Raw genomic sequence first — 20,632 nt, 5'->3', positions numbered from 1 at the left:
AACATGCCAGCGACTCCACAGCTAAACAAAGCTGAACTGTAGGCCTACAGATTTGGAGTTTGTAAAAAAGGTCAAGAAAATTAATGTCTTGCAAATTCGAATTCGACCTAAATGACGGCGACAATCGCGGCATGACTAGGGACTTCTCTATGGTATTTTATGTTCAATATCCGCATTATTTGAGCCCGCCCATTGAATATCAGAGTTCTAATTGATGCGTGTGAAACTCTGCTGGCAATGCAGTCAACATCTATCGGAAAGGGGATCCTACACTGCTATGAAGTTCTGCCGGAATAGATTTCAGCATATAAAAGCAAGCCGTTGTTCTACAGTCCCCTTCAAATTTCTTCATACCATATCACGGCCTCACAAAAGATGCATTTCTCCTTCGTTCTCGCCGTTGTTACTGCTCTGATTGCAACAGGTATCTGCCACTGACACATGTCACAATCTTTGCAACGAAGTCAGTTGCTGTGCTGGTCAGACCTGCACGCCGACATTCGTCCAAGCGCTTGTGAGTATCAGCAATTTACATCCTGATGTATGCACATGACTCACCGACGCGGTAGAATGCAGTCGTCGATTATTGTGAGTAGTATGTCGCGACAGTGGATCGCAGTGAGTCGTGTTTCTGCTTTCGCATCGATGTAGTATGATTGATGCCACGATGCATGAGTAGTTTGTTGCAGAGTTTGATAATGGTGCTTGCTTCTGAACAAATTTCACCGTCGCTCGAGCAATGAGTTTTTGAAATAGAGGAACAGTTGAATACATATGACTGAAGTACTTATGACCCCAATTTTGTAGTCTTATATCATAAGCTTGCGCAATAGCACCGACTCTCGTCCCTCACGGGTAGTGTGGCATAACGCATTCCTAGAGGCTGGAGTTAAAAGTGCTAAGAACGAGGACCTCTATCATCAAACACGGATAACCCATGCAGTAATACTTTCACCGCAGTTCTAGGTCCACAATCAGTGGGAAAATAGTGCTCTCGTATGGTGCTTCGTTGAGTTGTCATGGGAAGAAAACAGTATTTTCAGTAGACCAATATTCCCAAGTACATGTACGGGCCACGCATGAACATCACCTGCACTTGACTGATGCAGCCGGTGAAATTAGACTCACAACAAGGATGTAGCAAATTAGATATTGGATATAGCATCAACCACGGACACTTGTACAATTATAAAGAACTCATCGAAAACACCTTTGCGAATCGCCCCCTCCAACTATTCGTCTCCTCATTATCCCGTAAATAGTGGTCGACCGGGCCTGGATCTTGTTCTTTCACAATCTCTCCAAGTAACTGAGCTCCTGGCACCCCCGACTCCTGTATAATCGTACCATTAATGTCTGAAGTGAACGTGTCCTGAGTAGTGCCAGATTTGGTTGTGCACCGACACTTTGGGACGAGGTGCGTCATCGAATTCGCAAGGTGCCGCAGAAGACTCGGCGAGCTTTTCTGCAGAACTTTGTAAGGAAACCCCATTGCTCATAGGGGTTGCCCGAAGGATGGACGTTTAGATGTGTATCGCGCAGTTGCATCACATATGGTTTGATGCGTGGCATCCAGAAGTTCATCGAAAAGTGCTGCGTTCTTTCCTTCCCGCTGAGGCGGAAGAAAATATTGGTGGGTTGTCCCCTTATCGCATAGACAAATTTCCAAGGGTGCGTAGGAGACGGTTCGTAAGGGGTTTTCCGTACGACGTCCAGTAGGAAGAGAAGACCCTCAGGGGAAACTGGGCGAGGGGAACCGTGCGTTACCTGCACGAGCCACACTGACATGCTGCTGGCATCGAACATGACCGCATCAATGCCTGGATGCACGAGCGCATGTTGTGGCGTATGCAGGAGTTGCGGGCAGTATTCCGCCAACGTCGCGAGTTCCCGTCGGGTGGAGTATATAAAGTTCGGGTGCATAGCCCGCTGTTCCTCGTTTGTCATGTGCGTGTTTTGCTGCAGCACAAGCTCTTCGTGTGCCGGATGGTAATGGCCCCGCAAATCAGGACGTCCGAGAGTAAAAGTCCCACCGGATCTGGACATGAGTGCCACGACAGCATGACGGTAGAAGATCTCGCCCGCTTCTTTCGTGTCCTCTGAGTTAAGGAGGACATCAGCAGTCTCCTTAGCGCCGGCAGAGTCCACAGAGGTGATCTCGCCCGCAAAAAGTCTGGTAACGACTTGCGATATGGGGAACGACAGTGGATCTGCACAAGCGTTTCCAGGTTCGACAGCGAAGAGGTTACGGCTGTAACGGGCTTCGGATTCGCGCAATGCAGGTCGGATGCTCCACAAATTATCATGAGCGCGTTCAAGCTCCTTGAGATAATGAATCGGCATCGCTGACATCACGAGATACTTGCAGGCAAGCATGTGCGTTTCGACCCAAAATGGATGTACGACCATCGTAAAGACTTGGCTTTATGCTGGTCGAGGGTCAAAGTGCTAACGACAATGGTCAGCGAAGACTAATATGTCATGAATTAACCTACCTCATCGCAAATATCTCGTCGAAAGTGCACGGTTTCATCCACTTCCTAAGTGCGACATCGTATTCAGACAACCATCCGATGTCGTGACCCAGACTGTCTGGCCAGAATGTGGTGAAAATGGCCTTGCTGCGAATTCCCCGCATCAAAGCACGAGTGTGATCTGTGTTCGAATGCGTGACACTGTCTTCCTGTGTGCTGTCGATTAGGTGTAAGACATCTTCACGGGTCGAACAGAGGGTGATATTCGCTGTTCTCCTCCGGGAGAGCAAAGAAGCCGTTGGCGGTGAAACATAAGACGCTCGAGTCCGACTGGTCTATCTGATATGTGACTGGCTGGCGCGCAAGAAGTCGCCTGACGAGGGCGAATAGCAAAAGTATGTCTTCCCTGAGGGTAATCGGCTATATCAAGTAACGAAAATTACGGAAGGACACCGGCTTACCGATACCAGCGGACCCATGAACGACGATATTGCGCTCATTCGTAGAGATCTCGTGAAACAATGTCTCATACGCCGGGCGAATTATCATTGAGGTCGCTCCGTTTGGTAACTTGGCACCAGGGTGTCCAGATAGATCGATGGTGTCGAAGTTGAATGGAGTGTCCTGTTTTGGACCCTTAGTATCATTTCAGATCTCCTGTTAATAAGAAAATAGACTCACTGTTCTTTCTCCTCCAGATCCACAACCTTGCATGACGACCGCCTCACGACAGAGTGATCCTGCTGCTGCCAAAGCGCATGATAGAGCGACAAGAGGTCGAAGTGGGATACCGAGGGGCTTGTGGTTGTAGTGGATAACATGTTTAGCCTGTGAGAAGTATTGATTTGATCAACATCGAGGCCAGTATATAAAGTCGCTGCGGCATGTTCGATGTAACGGATGGACGGATGTCTGTATGACATCACCGTTTGTTTCAAATGTTTACCTTTGTTGAATTGTAAAGCTGCTGACTCATCACATCACAATTTGAACTAGGGGCCTTCGTGCACATCACAACTCCAGTCTCCAGCTATAACGTCGTCAGATATCGATATCATGCGGCAGTGAAACATGATTGTGTATAATATTTATTCTTCTGAAGACGTAATATCAACATTAGTTTTGACTACTTAATGTACTAGACGAAGGTGCGGACAGGCAATTGTGCTGTAAGGATCACATATCCTTTGTGCCCCGACCAGCGCTTCAAAACCAAGCGTTCGGACGAAAGTCAAACCAACCACGTGACTCACGGATGCGAACAAGCGTCACATTCGCATCCGAGTTACGAGGTTACATCCTTCGTCTCTTACTATCATTATCTCACTGTCGTCGACAACCAGCTCGCTCTCCCGCCTTCCTTACACGATACCCAGACATCTATAAACCTTCTTTCGTCACTATTCTCATAATCCCTCCCTTGACACACCGAAAACAGCCAAAACCAATACGAAATTCTCGTCATTCAGGTGCTCAACGTACTACACCATTACCACCAACCATTCAAAAACTTCTCGTACTCCATTTTATTATCGATGTTTCACCCTGTTAGGCTCAACGCCACCACTCTCCGTCTCACCAAATCATTCTTTTCGTTACAGCAAGGACCCTTACCCTATTTTCACAACTTAAATACACGCATGTACGCTCATTATGATTAGTCTTTGCTCCCCCGCTAGATTCACGCGCGCATTCCGTCCGAAACGTCCTCTCGTCAGAAGCCTCAGCACTCTCATTAGAAAAGTCTTTCATTATATTCGATCCCTTCTACTATCGGTTACTTCGACGATCCCCGTCGAACTCGCAGATAGCCTTACATATTTTGGAGCCCACCGCGAGGGGATCTGTCTTAACACCCCCTTGCATTACGAATCAGATTCGCGGATCTCTACAGATCTTCTAGTCTGACTCGTTCAATACCCGGTCTTTGGACCATTCTTGCAATAATTATCTCAAAGTACTACCATCCTAACGTGCAGCTACAGCTCAAGAAGCAGCCACTTGCGCTGGCTCCAAAGAAGAGCCGAACTCGCGCAAACACGGTCGACTCCCCGTCCACCTTATCGTTGACGCAACCATCCTTTCTTGCACCCCCCCGCACGCCGGTCCGTCACAAATCAGTACAATCAAGTATAGACACCTCCGAAGGACCATCCGAGTCCTCTCTTTCAGACGACGAGACTATAGGACCCTCCCCTAACACGAACCCCCTTTTCCCCATTATCCCTCAGCCAACGTTCACCCTTAGACCAGCTGTCTTCGAGCCCGAAACTCCCACTCTTCCTGATACCTACGAGACTGCCCCCCCTGCGAAATCACTTCCCCCTATACCTCCCCCAGACTTCCTTCGCGTACCAGCACCCCCTCCCAACACACCTACTCTCAAACCCTCCACACTCCCTAACAGCCAAGTCCCAGTTTCTACGGCTCCAGTGCAAACAGTCCCGACACAAAATTTAATCCTTGCGGCACCTCCTCCTTTACCAAATCCCTTTGCACATCATCTTCCCGCATCTCAAGCTCCGGCCAAAATGTCCAACGCATCCAGAGGCATTAACGCCATGCCAGGCGCCAACTCCACTAAAGCCCCGTCATTTAATGGCGAGACTTCGGAATTACTGGAGTTTTTTGAACTCTTCGAGGACTTAGCGGACGCCTGCACACTCACTCCCGCTGAGAAATGCAAGACAATCGTTCGATATGTGGACATTCAGACAAAACGCTTCTGGGTGACGCTAACAGGCTACGAAAGTAAGGACTTCGACGTTTTCAAAGCTAGTATCTTGGCCCAGTATTCTGGTGCTGCCAAGGGTCAGCGCTATACCATACGAGATCTGGAGCGCATTGTCATCAGTAACGTCGACAACGATATCTCGACAGAAACAGAACTTCTGCAATACTACCGACAGTTCCGCCCTGTTGCACACTGGCTCGTCGCTAACAGCAAGATATCGACACGAGAACGCGATCGTTATTTCTGGCAAGGGTTACCAGCTGCCACTAGACGCGCTATCGACAGGCGTCCTCGAACTGAAGAATCCGACATACTCAAGAACGGAGGCCACGGACTTTGAAGAAGTGCTTAAAGCCGGACGATTCGTTTTCTCAGACGACGCTTTCGATGCTGACTTAAACGAACCTATAGCTACTAGGATTCGTACCATACGAGAAGGACGCACGACGCGACCCAAGGCTCAACCTCCCTGGGATTCAGATGACGAAGAAGAGAGAAAAGAGGTTCGGAAAGAGGTTCAAACTAAGCGAGTATCCTTCGCAACTCCTCCTACCCCCCCAGTCAAGACCACCATAGACGAGGTAGAGGATCTCGCGCGAAAAATGCACGGATTGGACATTGGAGATGTAGCCTACTCCCGGATGCTACACGCGTTTAGTCTGCCTCGCACCAGCCGCAGCTCAGGCCTGGGCGCCACCACGCTCTCGCCAACTTATCAGTACACCCGCTCCCCAAGCATCATTGCCCTATATTCCGCTACCCACCCCTCCAATACTCATCAAACGCTCAACCCAACTCCTCCTGTTTTTTTTGCGGCGGTCCCCACGCAATTCGTTCGTGCTCGATTGCAGGTGATTATCTACGAGCAGGACGAATCATTCGAGATGGTCAGTACTTTGCATATCCAGACCGGTCTCGAATACGTCGCACAGGAACGAGAACCTGAGGCAGGCTATTGATGCGAGGTACGCGATACCAGCGCCAACTACACCCGCTACTGGATCAAACCGCTATTCCCGTCGAGGCGCCGAGGTGTGAAAGCACGTCCCAACCTGTCGCACCCACCAAGATTCCCTCAACGGCCTTCATATCTGACTCCTACTTTCTCCAATGTGTCCCCATCTTCGAGAACCACGCTATAGTCGTCACCATGAGGAAGACACAAGTGAAGAATTGGAAAGAGACGTTAACGCGGTCACACGATCCAAAGCGAAGGGAAGCAGCAATACAGAAACCACGCCTAAGCCCGAACGCATGATGCCAACCCCATCTCGTCTAATCGAAGCACCTCCTACAGTCCCTGCCTCAGAAGCAAAGAAACCGCCAGCGTTCAGATATGAATCCAAGGCAGCTACCCCAGATGCGGTACGGCGCGTCTTCAAGGGAATTCTTGACACAATGATACCCCACCTACAGTAGCTGACCTTCTCGCTATCAGTCCCGAGCTACGAAAAGAAGCTGTTGAGCACTGTCGCACCTACAGAGTCCCCGCACCTATTACTGCCCTCTCAACAAACACCACTGCCTCAATACCTAGCGAGCAAGTTGAACACGCCACCCCTTACGCGAAATCCGTGTTACTCTCAACGGGGTTCACTCGGAGCTTGGGTTGCTTGACGAAGGATCTGAAATCGTCGTCATACGGGAAGATATCTGGAAGAAGACCAAGGCGCCGATCAACCAGGGCACTCGTATGCGAATGCAGACGGCAAATGGGGGATCACAGGAAATGGAAGGGTGCGTGGAGATGTTAGAAATAGAGGTAGATGAATCAAAACCTGGGCTCATGCATATGTGGTGCCAGACGCACCCTATCGACTATTGCTGGGACGGACCCTGGCAACGCCTCGTCCGTCTGTCAAAAGAGGAGGACACTGACGGCGTATATGTATCCATACGCGACCCTACAGACCCTGCTAACATTCAACGGGTCTCAACCACACCTCGTCCTCTCGCCGCATCCTTCCCTTGCATTAACAGCCGCGGCACTCTCAACCACTCCTCTCCCGCTTCTTCCAAATTTATCCGCCATGTACATTTTCCCCCCGTATTCGACCAGTCCTACCAACATCTACCACACACCATCAAGTCGTTTGGTGACGTCATCACCGGTTTTTTCAACACAGCGTGACCGAGAGGACAAGATCGAGAGAGCTAATGACCAATACCGTACGAACCTAGGCATGAAGATCAACGCTAAACCTGGTAACGTTATTGCTGGTTCTCCCAACACACCGTGGCCAAGAGAACAAAATCGAGAAAAGCTAATGACCAATACTGTGCGAATCTAGGCATGAAGATCAACACCAAACTTGGAGGCGTCAATTCACTGCCAAACCCCGAACGAGTCCTGGCTATCCCGCCAACAAATTTGGACGCACATCCATCATCCCATCCTACCAGCCAGCTCTGCCAATAGATATCATGCTAATTCCCCCATTACCTCCTCAACCACCTCCTCGTATTCCCTATCTACAACATCGTTTAAATATGCCTATCCCTACTTCCCGTCTCGTTTTTCTCATCCTTCGCCGAGTTCCTCCTCCAATCCCACTTCGACATTGACCAGTCCGCCGCACTTTTGCCTATAAGAAGGTGGCAAACAAAGTGAAGCCCGTGGCAACGACCATGCCAGCACACGCGCGGATCATCCGTCGTTTCCCAGAAGACCCTCTCGCATCCTTGCCACTCCTTTCTCCCACACCCCAGCATTCACTCCTGGCAAACGCCTCACGAAAGAACGCATGGACGACCTCGGGGTATTCTCAAACGAGTTCTTGTGGCCGGAAGAACGAAACCTCGCCGCGCAAGTCCTATCCAACAACGAGGTAGCTCTCGCATGGGACGAAACCGAGAAAGGGCGATTCCGCGACGACTACTTCCCTCCGGTCGTTATCCCTACAATCGAGCACGTCCCATGGGCACACCGTCAACCACCCATTCCCCCTGGCATCAAGGAGGAGGTCGTCAAGCTCATCAAGTCGAAGATTAGTGTCCGGCGTCTACGAACCTTCGAATTCGTCATACCAATCACGCTGGTTTTGTGTGGCGAAAAAGAACGGCTCCGTTCGCATAGTGCATGACCTCCAACAGCTTAACTCCGTCACCGTCAAGGATGCAGCATCAATGCCTTACGTAGAGCTTTTCGCAGAACAATGCGCAGGTCGCGCGATATATTCAATGATGGACTTATTCGTGGGATTCGACCACCGAGCTCTCGCCGAAGAATCTCGCGATATCACTACCTTCCAAACTCCCCTCGGGACTTATCGTCTCACTGTCCTTCCCCAAGGATGGACCGACTCCCCGGCAGTATTTCAGAATGATGTGGCATTTATCCTCCAAGCTGAGCTTGATGTCGCACCCAACTTCCAGGACGACGTGAACGTCCTCGGACCGCACACTCGTTACGAGACCTCTGACGGATCGTTTGAACTCATTCCCGAAAACGCGGGGATTAGGAAGTTTGTATGGGAGCACTGTGTAGACGTTAACAGGGTACTACATCGCCTCAAGCATGCTGGAGCTACCGTCTCAGCGAAGAAGCTCTTCCTGTGCGTCCCTGAAGTCCTTGTTGTCGGCCAACTTTGCAACTACGAAGGGCGTATACCCGACAAGACCAAGGTCTCCAAGATCTACAACTGGCCACCTTGCTCAACTCGCACGGAAGTTCGCAGCTTTCTCGGCACCTGCAGGTACTGTCCGCAACTGGATAAAAGACTATGCCCGGATTGCGAGACCCCTCACGAACCTTACGCGTCTCGACACTCCATTCGTGTGGGACGCGTCAACCCAACATGCCATGGACACACTCAAGGACGCAATCATCTGTTCCCCTGCTATTCGCCCAATCGACTACTCTTCGTCACTTGAAGTCATTCTCGCCGTAGATTCATCTCACATTGCGTGCGGATGGATACTGTTCCAACTTGACTCGGAAGGTCGTCGTCGTCCCTCAAGGTTCGGATCCATCACCTGGAATGAACGGGAATCCCGTTATTCTCAGGCCAAGATTGAGTTGTATGGCCTTTTCCGGGCCTTGCGTGCAGCAAAGGTATGGCTTATAGGCCTTCAAAACCTTCTCAGTTGAAGTGGACGCCAAATACATACGCGGAATGCTTAATAATCCTGACATTCAACCTAACGCCGCCCGTTAACCGCTGGATCGCGGGAATCTCACTCTTTGACTTCACCCTCCGCCACGTCCCTGGAAACAAGCATGTCGCAGCAGATTGGTCTATCTCGACGACCTCCTGCACCAGAAGACGAGAAAGACGAAGACGAGACAGCAGAAGAGGCGGATGAGTGGGTAGATGAGATACTAGGATGTGGAGTGTGGGAAGCGAAAAAGATCGATGAAGAATGGCCCATCACAACAACCTCGAACGCTTTAGTACCCAGCTCTACTCCTCCCGCACTTAACGAAATCCCCGCCACTGAAAGATCCCTGAGCTTTGACAACGACCTTCACACGATCCTAACTTATCTCAAAACACTGTCATTTCCGTCTCCCACAACCCCCAAAGATCAGTTACGTCTCATCAAGCGTGCACGACAATTCTTTGTTCAAGGACAGCGCTTATGGCGGAAGGAGCAAACAGGACGCAATCAGCTCGTTATATTCACGCCAAACCGATATCGCATTCTCTGCCAAACACACGACGAACTCGGGCACAAAGGATTCTATTCAACCCGTCGAACCATCGCCGACCGCTTTTGGTGGCCCTCACTTGACGCTGATCTCGCTTGGTACTTGAGAACTTGCCATCAGTGCCAAATTCGATCAAACGAGAAGGTTGTACTCCCTCCGACTGTTTCGATCCCGGCTCCTCTCTTCCGAAAAGCCTTCACCGACTCCATGCACATGCCAGCATCCCACGGATACTCTTACATCGTACAAGCACAATGCTCCTTAACGAACTGGCCAGAGTTCAGGATGTTGAGAAAGGAGACGGGACGCACCTTGGGTGCTTTCATTTTTGAGGAGATTTTGTGCAGATGGGGAGGACTCGAGGAAATAGTAACTGATAACGGGACGCCTTTCATTGCAGCACTTGATTGGCTCGCGCAGAAGTATCACATCCGCCATATTCGCATTTCAGCCTATAACTCGAAGGCAAACGGAGTCGTCGAAAGGTCCACATCGCACCATTCGCGACTCACTCGTTAAGCTTGTAAAGGCGACATTTCGGACTGGCCCATTTTAACTCATCACGTCTTTTGGGCTGACCGAGTTACCACTCGAAAGTCTACAGGTCATACCCCATTTTTCATGGCACATGGCATTGAGCCTCTCCTTCCCTTCGACATCACAGAGGCAACTTTTCTTCTCCCTAACATTGCGTCCCAACTTTCCTCCGATGACCTATTAGCCATACGCGCTCGACAACTGGCCAAACGAGATGACGAATTAGCGGAAATTCATAGCCGAGTACTCAAGAGTCGTTTCTCGTCAATTCGCAACTTCGAGAGCCGCTTCGCCAACACCATTCACGATTACGCGTTCAAAACCGGCGATCTCGTGTTGGTCTTGAATAAGAAAATTGAACCAGCGTCCAACGCTAAGTGCAAACCACGCTACTTTGGACCTATGATAGTTGTTTCGCGATCTCAAGGAGGCTCTTACCGTCTCGCAGAAGTTGATGGTGCCGTTTCAAGACTCAAGTTCGCAGCCTTTCGCCTCATCCCTTATCACCCTCGATCTTCAACTTCCCTCGACGTTACTCAATATATCGAGATCAAGCATCTTTCGGGCACCGTCGAAGAACTATGATCTAGCTGCGTTGTCTCATGTTTTATTACTCTCGTTTTATCAGTTCCCTTCTATCTTACTACACGCTACATTTTTTTTAGTTATATTGTTAGAGGATCGACCGAGGACGGTCGATATTCGAAGTAGGGAGGGGATGTAAGGATCACATATCCTTTGTGCCCCGACCAGCGCTTCAAAACCAAGCGTTCGGACGAAAGTCCAAACCAACCACGTGACTCACGGATGCGAACAAGCGTCACATTCGCATCCGAGTTACGAGGTTACATCCTTCGTCTCTTACTATCATTATCTCACTGTCGTCGACAACCAGCTCGCTCTCCCGCCTTCCTTACACGATACCCAGACATCTATAAACCTTCTTTCGTCACTATTCTCATAATCCCTCCCTTGACACACCGAAAACAGCCAAAACCAATACGAAATTCTCGTCATTCAGGTGCTCAACGTACTACACCATTACCACCAACCATTCAAAAACTTCTCGTACTCCATTTTATTATCGATGTTTCACCCTGTTAGGCTCAACGCCACCACTCTCCGTCTCACCAAATCATTCTTTTCGTTACAGCAAGGACCCTTACCCTATTTTCACAACTTAAATACACGCATGTACGCTCATTATGATTAGTCTTTGCTCCCCCGCTAGATTCACGCGCGCATTCCGTCCGAAACGTCCTCTCGTCAGAAGCCTCAGCACTCTCATTAGAAAAGTCTTTCATTATATTCGATCCCTTCTACTATCGGTTACTTCGACGATCCCCGTCGAACTCGCAGATAGCCTTACAGTGCCCATATCATACAGGGAATTCTAGAGTTGTTCATAGAATAGAGCGAGCACAGTCATGCGAGGACTTTACCAATCATAAAAGAATTATGCAATCCAAAGGAGGAGGACGCATGTCACCACATAAGTTGTCACCCACCATGAGACACTCCGAGTCGCTAATCCCCCACTCAGGTCACTCGCAGGACATAAATCGGGACTATCCGTCAGTGTTGTAATTGGCATGAATACCTGCGTGCACTCAGAGGTATTCAAAGTCTGAGACAACGAATAAGTACGAACCTTTGGCAGCCCCGCGGGACTCTCCACAGTCACGCCGCCGCGTTCATCAGCAACATGAACGTCGCATGTTAACACATCAACAATGTGCTGGTGAGGCTTGAAAAGTTTGTGTGTGACGTTCCAGCGAGCTGATTGAGAGCCTGCATTCGTGAGAAGGGTGAGCATTGGAGGTTTCCATATCGCGAGGGTGTTATTGGTGTTGGTTTCGAGGAACTCCATCTGAATTCGAAACAGCATTAGAATGGAACAAGGAGAAGTATCTTATCGACACACCGGCGTTGTCAGAAAGTAGACATCGGCAGCCATGGCAATTTTGCGAGCACGGTTCAGGTTTTTGAAAGCAAAATACTCTGCACTTTCATTGTTGTATCTTGTCGTCCAGATACTTGGGTTCCGTTCCCCTATTATCAAAATTTGAAGGAAGCCCAAAGTCTAGCACTCACGCTTCATGGTTTGCTGGCGGATAACCTCCAGAAAGACCCTGTTCTTGACCTAGTCAAGTATCTATAACTGCATTTCAGATAATTGCAAGAAGTGCAGTCACGCACCACTATATACGATTGGGATGCCATCATGTATGAAAGGCCAAACTGCTGCATTAGCCACAAGCTGTGCGATAGTGACGTTCAGTATATACATTAAATCGGACAGCGTTTTTAGACTCACAGCAGCGTCTGAGACTAGATGTTTGAACCTCGCTTGGTCATGATTGTCTAGAAAGGAACCAGTCATGAATGCACCGCTAGCATAAAGCTGCTGCGATTGCGTCACGACAGTAGTTAAGGCAGAGAGATTGCCCTCTGGGGACTGGAATGCCGGTACAAGGGCATACCACGTTGGATAATCAAGCACCGCATTCATAACCTCTAACATAGTCAATATGTCAACTAACCATGCTTGTCATCATGTGCACGAGCTCACGAGTGTAACCGCTGGTGTAATTAGTATCGTTTGACATGACCTGCCACCGACGGTATTTGATAAAAGCACTGACTGCGATAAAGAGAAATAAAATACCTCTCCGATAGTGAACACTCCTGCTTCTCGCGTGAAATCCTGCCAAAACTGTGGGGACACGAACTTTACAGTGCTGAGTCTCAAACCATCCACGCTAAAGTTAGACACAACATCTTGGATCCAGTTGTTGAGCGTGCCTACGACATCCGGGTTCTCGGTATCCACGTCTGCGTATGGTAGTGTGGCGTCGCCCAACCAACATTGTTCGACTTCGGTCTGGTTATTGTAATCCGCGATAAAACATAATGGATGAAAGTCGTCTATATCTGCGAAAGGCGTTATATCCACTGTCGAACTATTATGAGGGGCCTCGAAGCTCGAGGCAGTGACGTTCAGAGGTAGTGTTGTAAGCATGTGGTTAACGACGATATCAATCATGAGGAACATATCTCGCTCGTGCAGAGCAGAGCTCAGATTCCTCAGATCGTTTGCAGAGCCGAAATGCTGATTGACAGAGTAAATGTCTTGAGGCCAGTAGCTAGAATATGATCAGGCATCCCATCTAGCTTTTATTGTGAGTCACTCACCCATGATAACCTGCACCATAAGGGGTCACACCCTCGATGTTGGAGTAGACCGGAGAAATCCAAACCGCATCAAAACCCATCTGCTTGATATAGTCCAAGTGATCGATGGCACCTCTCCACGAGCCGCCACAGTAGTCGCGGGCAGCTGTGTCACATGGAACAGTGGGAGTAATGCCATTGTCCTTGTCAGCGAGCGCAAATCTATCCGTAAGAATCTGCACGATAAGTCAGGACTTTGCGGGTGCATTCAGTGAACAAAGGACTCAGGCTGTCCTGGTATATAGATCGCGTTCTCCAATCATCCGCAGTTGCAGCCAATGATGTCAAACAAATCGATAGGGCAATTAATATTGGGGAAGATGACAGGAGTCGTTCAACCATTAATGTTTTGAACTGGTAGCTGAACTTGGAGCCCCGGAGGATGCTGAAAGTCAAAAACAAGCACTGAGAATGAAGAGGTGGTGGGTGCGTAGCCACAGAGATCGGGTGTCTGCGTGTCGCCGCTCACCTCATACATATCGGCAATTACTAGCCTGCTTCTTCGGGCGAACTTCAAGTTTTAGGCTTCTTGAAAATATCGGGGTTCTGATAATCGACGCGTCTTGGAGCGTGTCGCAGTCACGTGCTGAATTAAAAGCTCTTCTCGTGTCTAATATCTTGACAGGCTTACCTACATACTTAGTACAAAGCAGATTCATTGTGCAGATTCAATAACGTGAGCTACAAGCTCTTCGTTGGTGCTGTTGAAGGGGGACGTTCATGCGACAAGACTAAACATTTCAAGCTCCGCGCATTTGCTTTGCTAACTATAAATAAGTCTGTCTAAACGCAATTGATACCCAAGTCTTCGGCAATGATCATTGCAGCCCGCTCTCCAATGACAAGTGCCGTCGAATACGTGTTCTGTATATATTGTTAGATCGCACATCAGAAATCCCCTATTTAGTACTCACTGTGCCAACGTTGAACGGCGAAATGGACATATCTGCGACCTTCAGGTTTGACACGCCATATACATTGAGCCGAGCGTCGACGACTCCCTGATCTGCCTCTGGTTTCATGGCACAAGTCCCAAGCTACAAATACAAAGATCAGGTATGAAATGATTGAAGGTTCAGCTGCACACACTGAATGCCATGACGTTTGCACTGATGTCCGATTCAGTATTTTACCGTAACAATGAATATGGCAAGCCAGGACTCACCGACGTTGCGGTGGAATCGATTGATCGCCTCGTCATCTTCGGCAGTGTAGACGATGTCAGGTGCATTTATGTCCACTGGCCCGGACACTTCTCTGCAGGTTGCAGCGCTTCCCTCTGGGAAATCAGGATGACCAGCAGCGACTTCACCTCGGTAGGAAGCCATGCGTCGAAATATTTCGCGCGTCTTTTTGTATCCGAAGTCAAGAGGGACAATATCAGATGGACTGTGCGAAGTATTGTAGTTACACAGAGCGCCCTGAAACGAAATATGTCCACTCACTGATCTAGGAAGCCTGCAGTAAAGTCTATTCTTTCTTTGCCGTCCTCTGTTACATTGATATGAACACTTCCAACAGACACGGGGTAAAGCTATTGAAGAGATTCAGAAAAATCCGATGAAATAGTCGGAGAGTTGTACTGTAAAATAAGCGGCAGTCATGTAGTTGCGAGGAGGAAAGATACGCAGAAGAGGCCTCGAGTCCGGTTGAGCATATCTAGCTATCATGAATATTGTCATATCGTCAAAGTCAAGCAATATGCACACACCCAGCAATAACACCAAATATTGCAACAGCCTTGTCTGGGCGGTCCTGGAAGAACTCCTTCCAACGGGGTTGAAAAACCGGATCCATGACTTTCAATTCTTCGTCATCAGGACGCCACTTTATTTTTGAACCGATGCCACTAGGATATCAATCAGGACGATTCCAGCAGTAATGACTTGCACCGACTTTTGTGCAATCAATGACTTGCCGTTGCTGTTCCATTGCGCAAGGCTTTCTACATTTGGGTAGTTGTAAAACGCGGGAATCGTAGTGAGAATATGCTTACCCTGTAGGATTCTCTCCCCGCGCCAGAGAGCATCCATAGTAACAGCCTCGTCGGTAGCCAAGTACGGAGCAAAGGCGGTATCGTGATCTGACCGCCCTAAGCCAAGCTCAGAAAATAGATAGATAAAAGTGCACCTCGATAGTTCTCTCCGACGCCAGGCAAATTCACTAATGGCTCGATACCGCACCGCTTGAGAACTGCCTCGGCACCAACCCCAGACCTCTCCAGAATGGCCGGGGAACCGAATGCCCCACTGGAGACAACGACAAGCTTCAATGCTCTTACAATACTCGACGACTGATCCGCGTCTGGGCAAGACACTGGGTCGCTGGTGAACTCGACACCTACAGCACGCTTGTCCCTTTCATTTGGAAAGGTCGTCAATGGCTTGCTGTGGCTGCAACCTTAGGTGCCCACTTACTCGAAGATGATACGCTTCACGCGTTTTCCGTCCCAGACTTGTAAGTTTGGGTTGTGAGCTTGATTATAAACATAGTGATGAGCTGTGTCCGAACGCCTTCCGGTTGTCCCATCAATGTACCTTTTATTCATGAGCCAAAAAACTGGCGATAGCCTACGAGTACAGGAACTCACTTCTGCCATGGCTGAGACACGTTTGGTTAGTAGTTGCCATTAGGGAAGGAGTATCATAGCTCACACTGTATCTATTGCATGTTTCCAAATCATCGGTATCTTCGGCATACTGCCTCTTGTGATAGGTCGTGCCAACCTGGATGAACTCGTCGGCGATACCCATTTTACACCCACCAGAGGACACCTTAATAGGTCCATCATAGCCGTGAGTTGGACGATCGGGCAGCACTTCATATGTCTCCAGCTATAAATTGAACGTATCAGCAATTCGAACGATATCTTGAGATTGCATTCGAGACCTTCTTCATGAGGGGAATCAATTTTCCAGATTCCCAACCATCGGCTCCCCAATCATCATAGTCGGAAGCAGGTGCACGAGTGTATCCCATGACTGTCTAATTATTAGAGTCTTATCCATCGTTGCAAGTATGCGACGCACAATTCACACATGAGCCTCCACCAACGCAACGAGCGGAGTGGACGATAGGTGCACGGCCGTTAAGACGAGGAGATGGATTTCCGATGTTGAATGTGAGTGTGGTACTCGTCGGTGCTTTGTTAAAAGGAAATTGGTAGGGTTGTACATGTATAGGTTTATTGAGGGTGTGTTGACCCGCTTCCAGAATCAAGATCTTCAGCGAGGGATCATATGCAGTTAAGCGACCTGCAACAACACAGGCTGTAGTACCACCTATACAGAATGATATGTGAAAAGGGAAAACTACCACAAGACGATATTTGCTCACCTCCAGCAAAAACTATATCGAATTCTGACAGGATTGGATGAGACATTGGCATGAAGGACTGCTTTCAGGCTGCCGTTCACTGCTTCGTCTTATGACCTTCAGCCAAGGCCACGGACATCGGCCATGAAATTCTCTTCGTACTGGTTCAAAGTACTACTTATGGAAGTCCCTTTGTACTCACTTAGATATGAAGTCGGTCTTTACTTTCTGCAGCTTCGGTGAATAAACTCCCCCTCAGTGGTCCAACTCATTCCCCATCGAACTCAATAGCTGCACTACACAAGTGAAACGCCAACGATATTATTACGCTCATTGGGGACTTGTGACTCGGACATGCCACAAATCGTACGATCAAGACCGCGATGAATTGCGATAATGACTGATTTCATTAGGCCACGTCGAGTAAATGGAACCTAGATAAACAGTGCATGTGACGCTACGTGTCAATGATTAAATGCGTAACGTACATAACCGCGCGGGTACCTTGATGCCATCGTTGAGCGCTAGCGCTGAGCTCACAAACAGACGTCCTGCGCTCGCCGTATTTGCTAACAGCTCACTGCATTCAGATCAGTGGTGAGAACTTAGAAGCCGTGGGAACCAACTCAGTCCAGCTGATCCAAGCTAGAGTCTTAATAATACTTATCAAGTGTTGTGGCAACCCCAAATACTATTCATTCAGCTGTTCTACGCCAAGCTTCGCGCTTCAAATTTCAAACCTGGACAACATCCCAGGCTTGAGTAACAAAAACAACATAGCAAATCCAAAGTTGCCGAGTCCGACACGAGGCCACATTGATGTCATCCTTAGGAATGACTCGTGTTCAAAGCCTAGATGCCCCCCAGGATACAGGAATGATGCATCATTTGCATAGAAAGTATGATCACACTTTGCTTTATCATCGAATTGGGGTGCGCATTGCATGGAACCACGATGCAAGCACGACACCCGATTATATTTTGTTCGCTCACCACATGTCCAGCTGATCGATAGCTTGCCTGTTTCTTCCTCGCGTTTTCATTCTCCTTTACTTCACCATTCATTCAGGCTGCATATCGAGTTTTACCGCCCACCCAGCAGCAAACTCGCCAGTGTTCGGAATAAGCTACTCGGTTCCTAGCCAAACCACTGTCTCTGTCTTCAGCGCCTTCGTCTGTCGCAAAAATAAAACATCGGCTTGAACCGGGGTTGTGGATTGATCTCGTTTACTGGGTTTGACAGGATCGTATTCTAGTGCTAGCGCGGATACCACATGGGGAGCTTTGACCTCCGTGCTGCACAGAATCAGAAGGGTTCAGGGTTCAGAGCGCTCCGCATGACGAACTATTCGCGACTCGACCGTATCACATCTTTGAACAGAAACATGATCATTCTTCTTTTCGAAATTCTACATTGATTTTTAACGCTGGTATTGCCATCAGGAGAGGGCTTCCCGTATCACTCGGATGTGGTAAGGGTTCAGAGCGCTTGACTGTGCTCGCCACCACAAACTTTCAACAAGGGCTATTTTACCTCCCGGTTCTAGAACATGCAATGGAGCCGCCCGCAGTGGTATATAATGACGGACAACCTGATAACAAACTCGAAATTCCTGACTTGTCTTAAATGCCTCCATTTCATTGGTCGATTTCTAATTCTCAAAGCTTTCGTCTCGATGCTTCCGGTGTCGCTGGTTTCTTCGGTGGCAAGGAAGCTATCACTGCCATGAATACCGTGCATCTCTATAGGGGCCGTAGATGGCTTGGCTGGTACAACTCCCCCGGCAGCTACACTGTAGCCAAGGAGTTTGGCAAGATATCCAAGTCACGACTTTGGGATGGTCTTTTTCCTGGCTCCAACCGTGATCCAGCCGTTGCATTCGGGCTGAATGTGAAGACTGGCCCAAAATACGTGGCGTCACGCTCAGGAACCGTCATGCAGCAAACAGGGCACTTTGCACATCTCCTTACGCAGGAGACAGATGATCTAGTTCTAAACTCGAATTCTCTTCCTGCCACACGAACCACTATGATTTCACCCATCTTTATCGTCGCTGTCCCTGACATAGTAGACGCCGAGCTTCATGTGCAGACCATGAGCACTCACCACATCGTCTTCGCCATCTTCCCTATCCTTGTCAGCTTCAGTACATGCATCATCTCTGCTTTAGTTACGGATTGGTACTGCTTTGCGATGATCCTCCTCGGGATCATTGCTGGCGGTGTCACGTGTTTTGTCATCGGCTCCGGAGTCATTGGTATCGTCAAGGTCGATCCAGCCAAGGGCGCCCCTCCAGGAGACGGGATTCTCTTGATGCAGAATGGTGTCGTCATCCTGAAGGGAAAGGAAAAGGACGTGAATGCAATCACGAAGTGGAAATTTTCGCTGAAGCTGAAAGGAGAACCAAAGTATACAGCTATCGGGCTGTGCTCGCTGCTCCTCGAAGTTCAGTTTCTGCTGCAGCTCCTCCTCATTCCCCAGGGATCGCTGATAGGTCAGATCATGTTTCTGACCTCGGTAATAGCATCCTGGGCGTACAATTCATTCCTTGCATCCCTGGAGGAGGAAAGACTACAATGGAAAACTGTTTTGCAATACTATCGGACTTGACCGGAAAGCCATTCTCGGTTTCAAAGCTAGCACTCGGGCCAGCATGGCCGCATTCACGTGCTTCGTTCTTTGCGAAGATTTACCAAGGCCGCTCGAGGATATCAAGCCAATGAAGATTCTGATGGAGTTTGTGCCCAATGACACGCCAGTGTGGCAGAAGTGGAGGGAGCAAGTGGTGGCTCAGGTCGAGAGAGATGATGACGAAATGAGTGGTTTCCATCCTGAAGATGCTCATATGTCAGGGTTCAACGGGGATGAACAGAATCTTTGGAAGAATCTTCTGCAGGATGCGGAGGATGCTTACAAAGGGTACACAGAGACTCGCGACCTTCGACGTCGCTGAAAAATGCCAAAAAGTCCTGATATCACTATAATACGGTGTTTATTTGCGACCTATCCGATATGATGAACTATGGGATTTGAATTATGCGAAAGAGTTCCAGTGGTAGTACATATGCGTCCTAGTTCATGAAATCAGTGCATCCCCAGGGTAGAAATGAAAGCAGGGTACACGGTGTTGATGAGCTTTTTGTTGTTCAAGGTGCCAGTGGTATAACACAGCCAATAACCTCGGCATTGACAGCGAGCGTTTTGGGAGGCGACTCGGAGTATAAGTATACCTGTGAGCTATATATGGAAAAAGAGACGCGTCACTCTCATGTGACGTACGTCAGACTGGTCACGAGTCTATGTTCCATCACCATGGACAAGCACGCCAAATGCCCCTCGCAGCTTTCTCGTCTCGCCCGCTTTACGCCTGGTTCACCGTGCGCATCAGACTGCTGTACAAATCTGACGACAATTCATATTGTCACTGAGGCTTAGGTTCGGGACCAGCCTGGTACCGTGGTACGTCAAAATTCCCAACTCTCATGTGACGTACATCAGGAGACTGGTCACGAGTCTAACTGAGGCTATGAAAGGCCCGATATTTGGCAAGCCGCTTATCATGATATCCTATTATTATCCTGTTAACTCATCAGCGCTGCACAGGATGGATGCTATGTGCATGCTGTAGTTTCCTCCTTCCAGACCTTTACAAGTACTGCAGTGTTTCATGACCAGTTTTCGTTTAG

General features: G+C 48.9%; 4 protein-coding genes across 4 annotated transcripts; 1 reads left to right on the top strand and 3 right to left on the bottom strand.

The window, feature by feature from the left end:
• Window positions 1-1,210: 1,210 nt before the first annotated feature.
• Window positions 1,211-3,388, bottom strand: EDB93DRAFT_1181997 (uncharacterized protein; the record flags this gene model as incomplete). The annotated part of the gene is given in 9 exon segments (XM_041450676.1): window positions 1,211-1,451; window positions 1,475-2,290; window positions 2,389-2,448; window positions 2,496-2,690; window positions 2,719-2,875; window positions 2,936-3,085; window positions 3,105-3,108; window positions 3,133-3,135; window positions 3,155-3,388. Coding segments are annotated over 6 exon segments (1,557 nt in total), but the record flags the coding sequence as incomplete, so codon positions are not given.
• An 8,378-nt stretch (window positions 3,389-11,766) lies between these two features.
• On the bottom strand, window positions 11,767-14,371 carry EDB93DRAFT_1181978 (glycoside hydrolase family 13 protein). Its single transcript, XM_041450675.1, has 11 exons — window positions 14,262-14,371; window positions 13,868-14,192; window positions 13,592-13,809; window positions 13,065-13,542; window positions 12,969-13,008; window positions 12,714-12,913; window positions 12,596-12,656; window positions 12,491-12,539; window positions 12,321-12,432; window positions 12,048-12,266; window positions 11,767-11,996 (listed from the first exon to the last, which is right to left on the bottom strand). The coding sequence occupies exons 2-11, from the start codon at window positions 13,970-13,972 to the stop codon at window positions 11,853-11,855; spliced, it is 1,626 nt and encodes a 541-aa protein (XP_041301871.1). The 5' UTR covers window positions 13,973-14,192; window positions 14,262-14,371; the 3' UTR covers window positions 11,767-11,852.
• Window positions 14,164-17,012, bottom strand: EDB93DRAFT_1265413 (GMC oxidoreductase-domain-containing protein; the record flags this gene model as incomplete). The annotated part of the gene is made up of 15 exons (XM_041454231.1): window positions 14,164-14,494; window positions 14,545-14,667; window positions 14,720-14,739; window positions 14,796-15,019; window positions 15,076-15,164; window positions 15,214-15,289; window positions 15,342-15,479; window positions 15,527-15,575; window positions 15,627-15,713; window positions 15,761-15,987; window positions 16,048-16,189; window positions 16,287-16,464; window positions 16,520-16,611; window positions 16,660-16,911; window positions 16,967-17,012. The coding sequence occupies 15 exons, from the start codon at window positions 17,010-17,012 to the stop codon at window positions 14,414-14,416; spliced, it is 1,824 nt and encodes a 607-aa protein (XP_041301870.1). The 3' UTR covers window positions 14,164-14,413.
• Window positions 17,013-18,291: 1,279 nt separating this feature from the next.
• EDB93DRAFT_1181955 (uncharacterized protein) lies at window positions 18,292-20,177 on the top strand. The gene is made up of 3 exons (XM_041450674.1): window positions 18,292-19,480; window positions 19,509-19,793; window positions 19,865-20,177. Exons 1-3 carry the CDS (start codon window positions 18,573-18,575, stop codon window positions 19,917-19,919), a joined length of 1,248 nt encoding a protein of 415 aa, XP_041301869.1. The 5' UTR covers window positions 18,292-18,572; the 3' UTR covers window positions 19,920-20,177.
• Window positions 20,178-20,632: the final 455 nt, after the last annotated feature.

Source organism: Suillus bovinus (assembly GCF_016758785.1).
Source record: "Suillus bovinus strain UH-Sbo-P2 chromosome Unknown EDB93scaffold_112, whole genome shotgun sequence".
Lineage (NCBI taxonomy): Eukaryota > Fungi > Basidiomycota > Agaricomycetes > Boletales > Suillaceae > Suillus > Suillus bovinus.
Note: the sequence above shows the minus strand (reverse complement) of the source record. Positions and strands in the feature narration are given on the sequence as shown.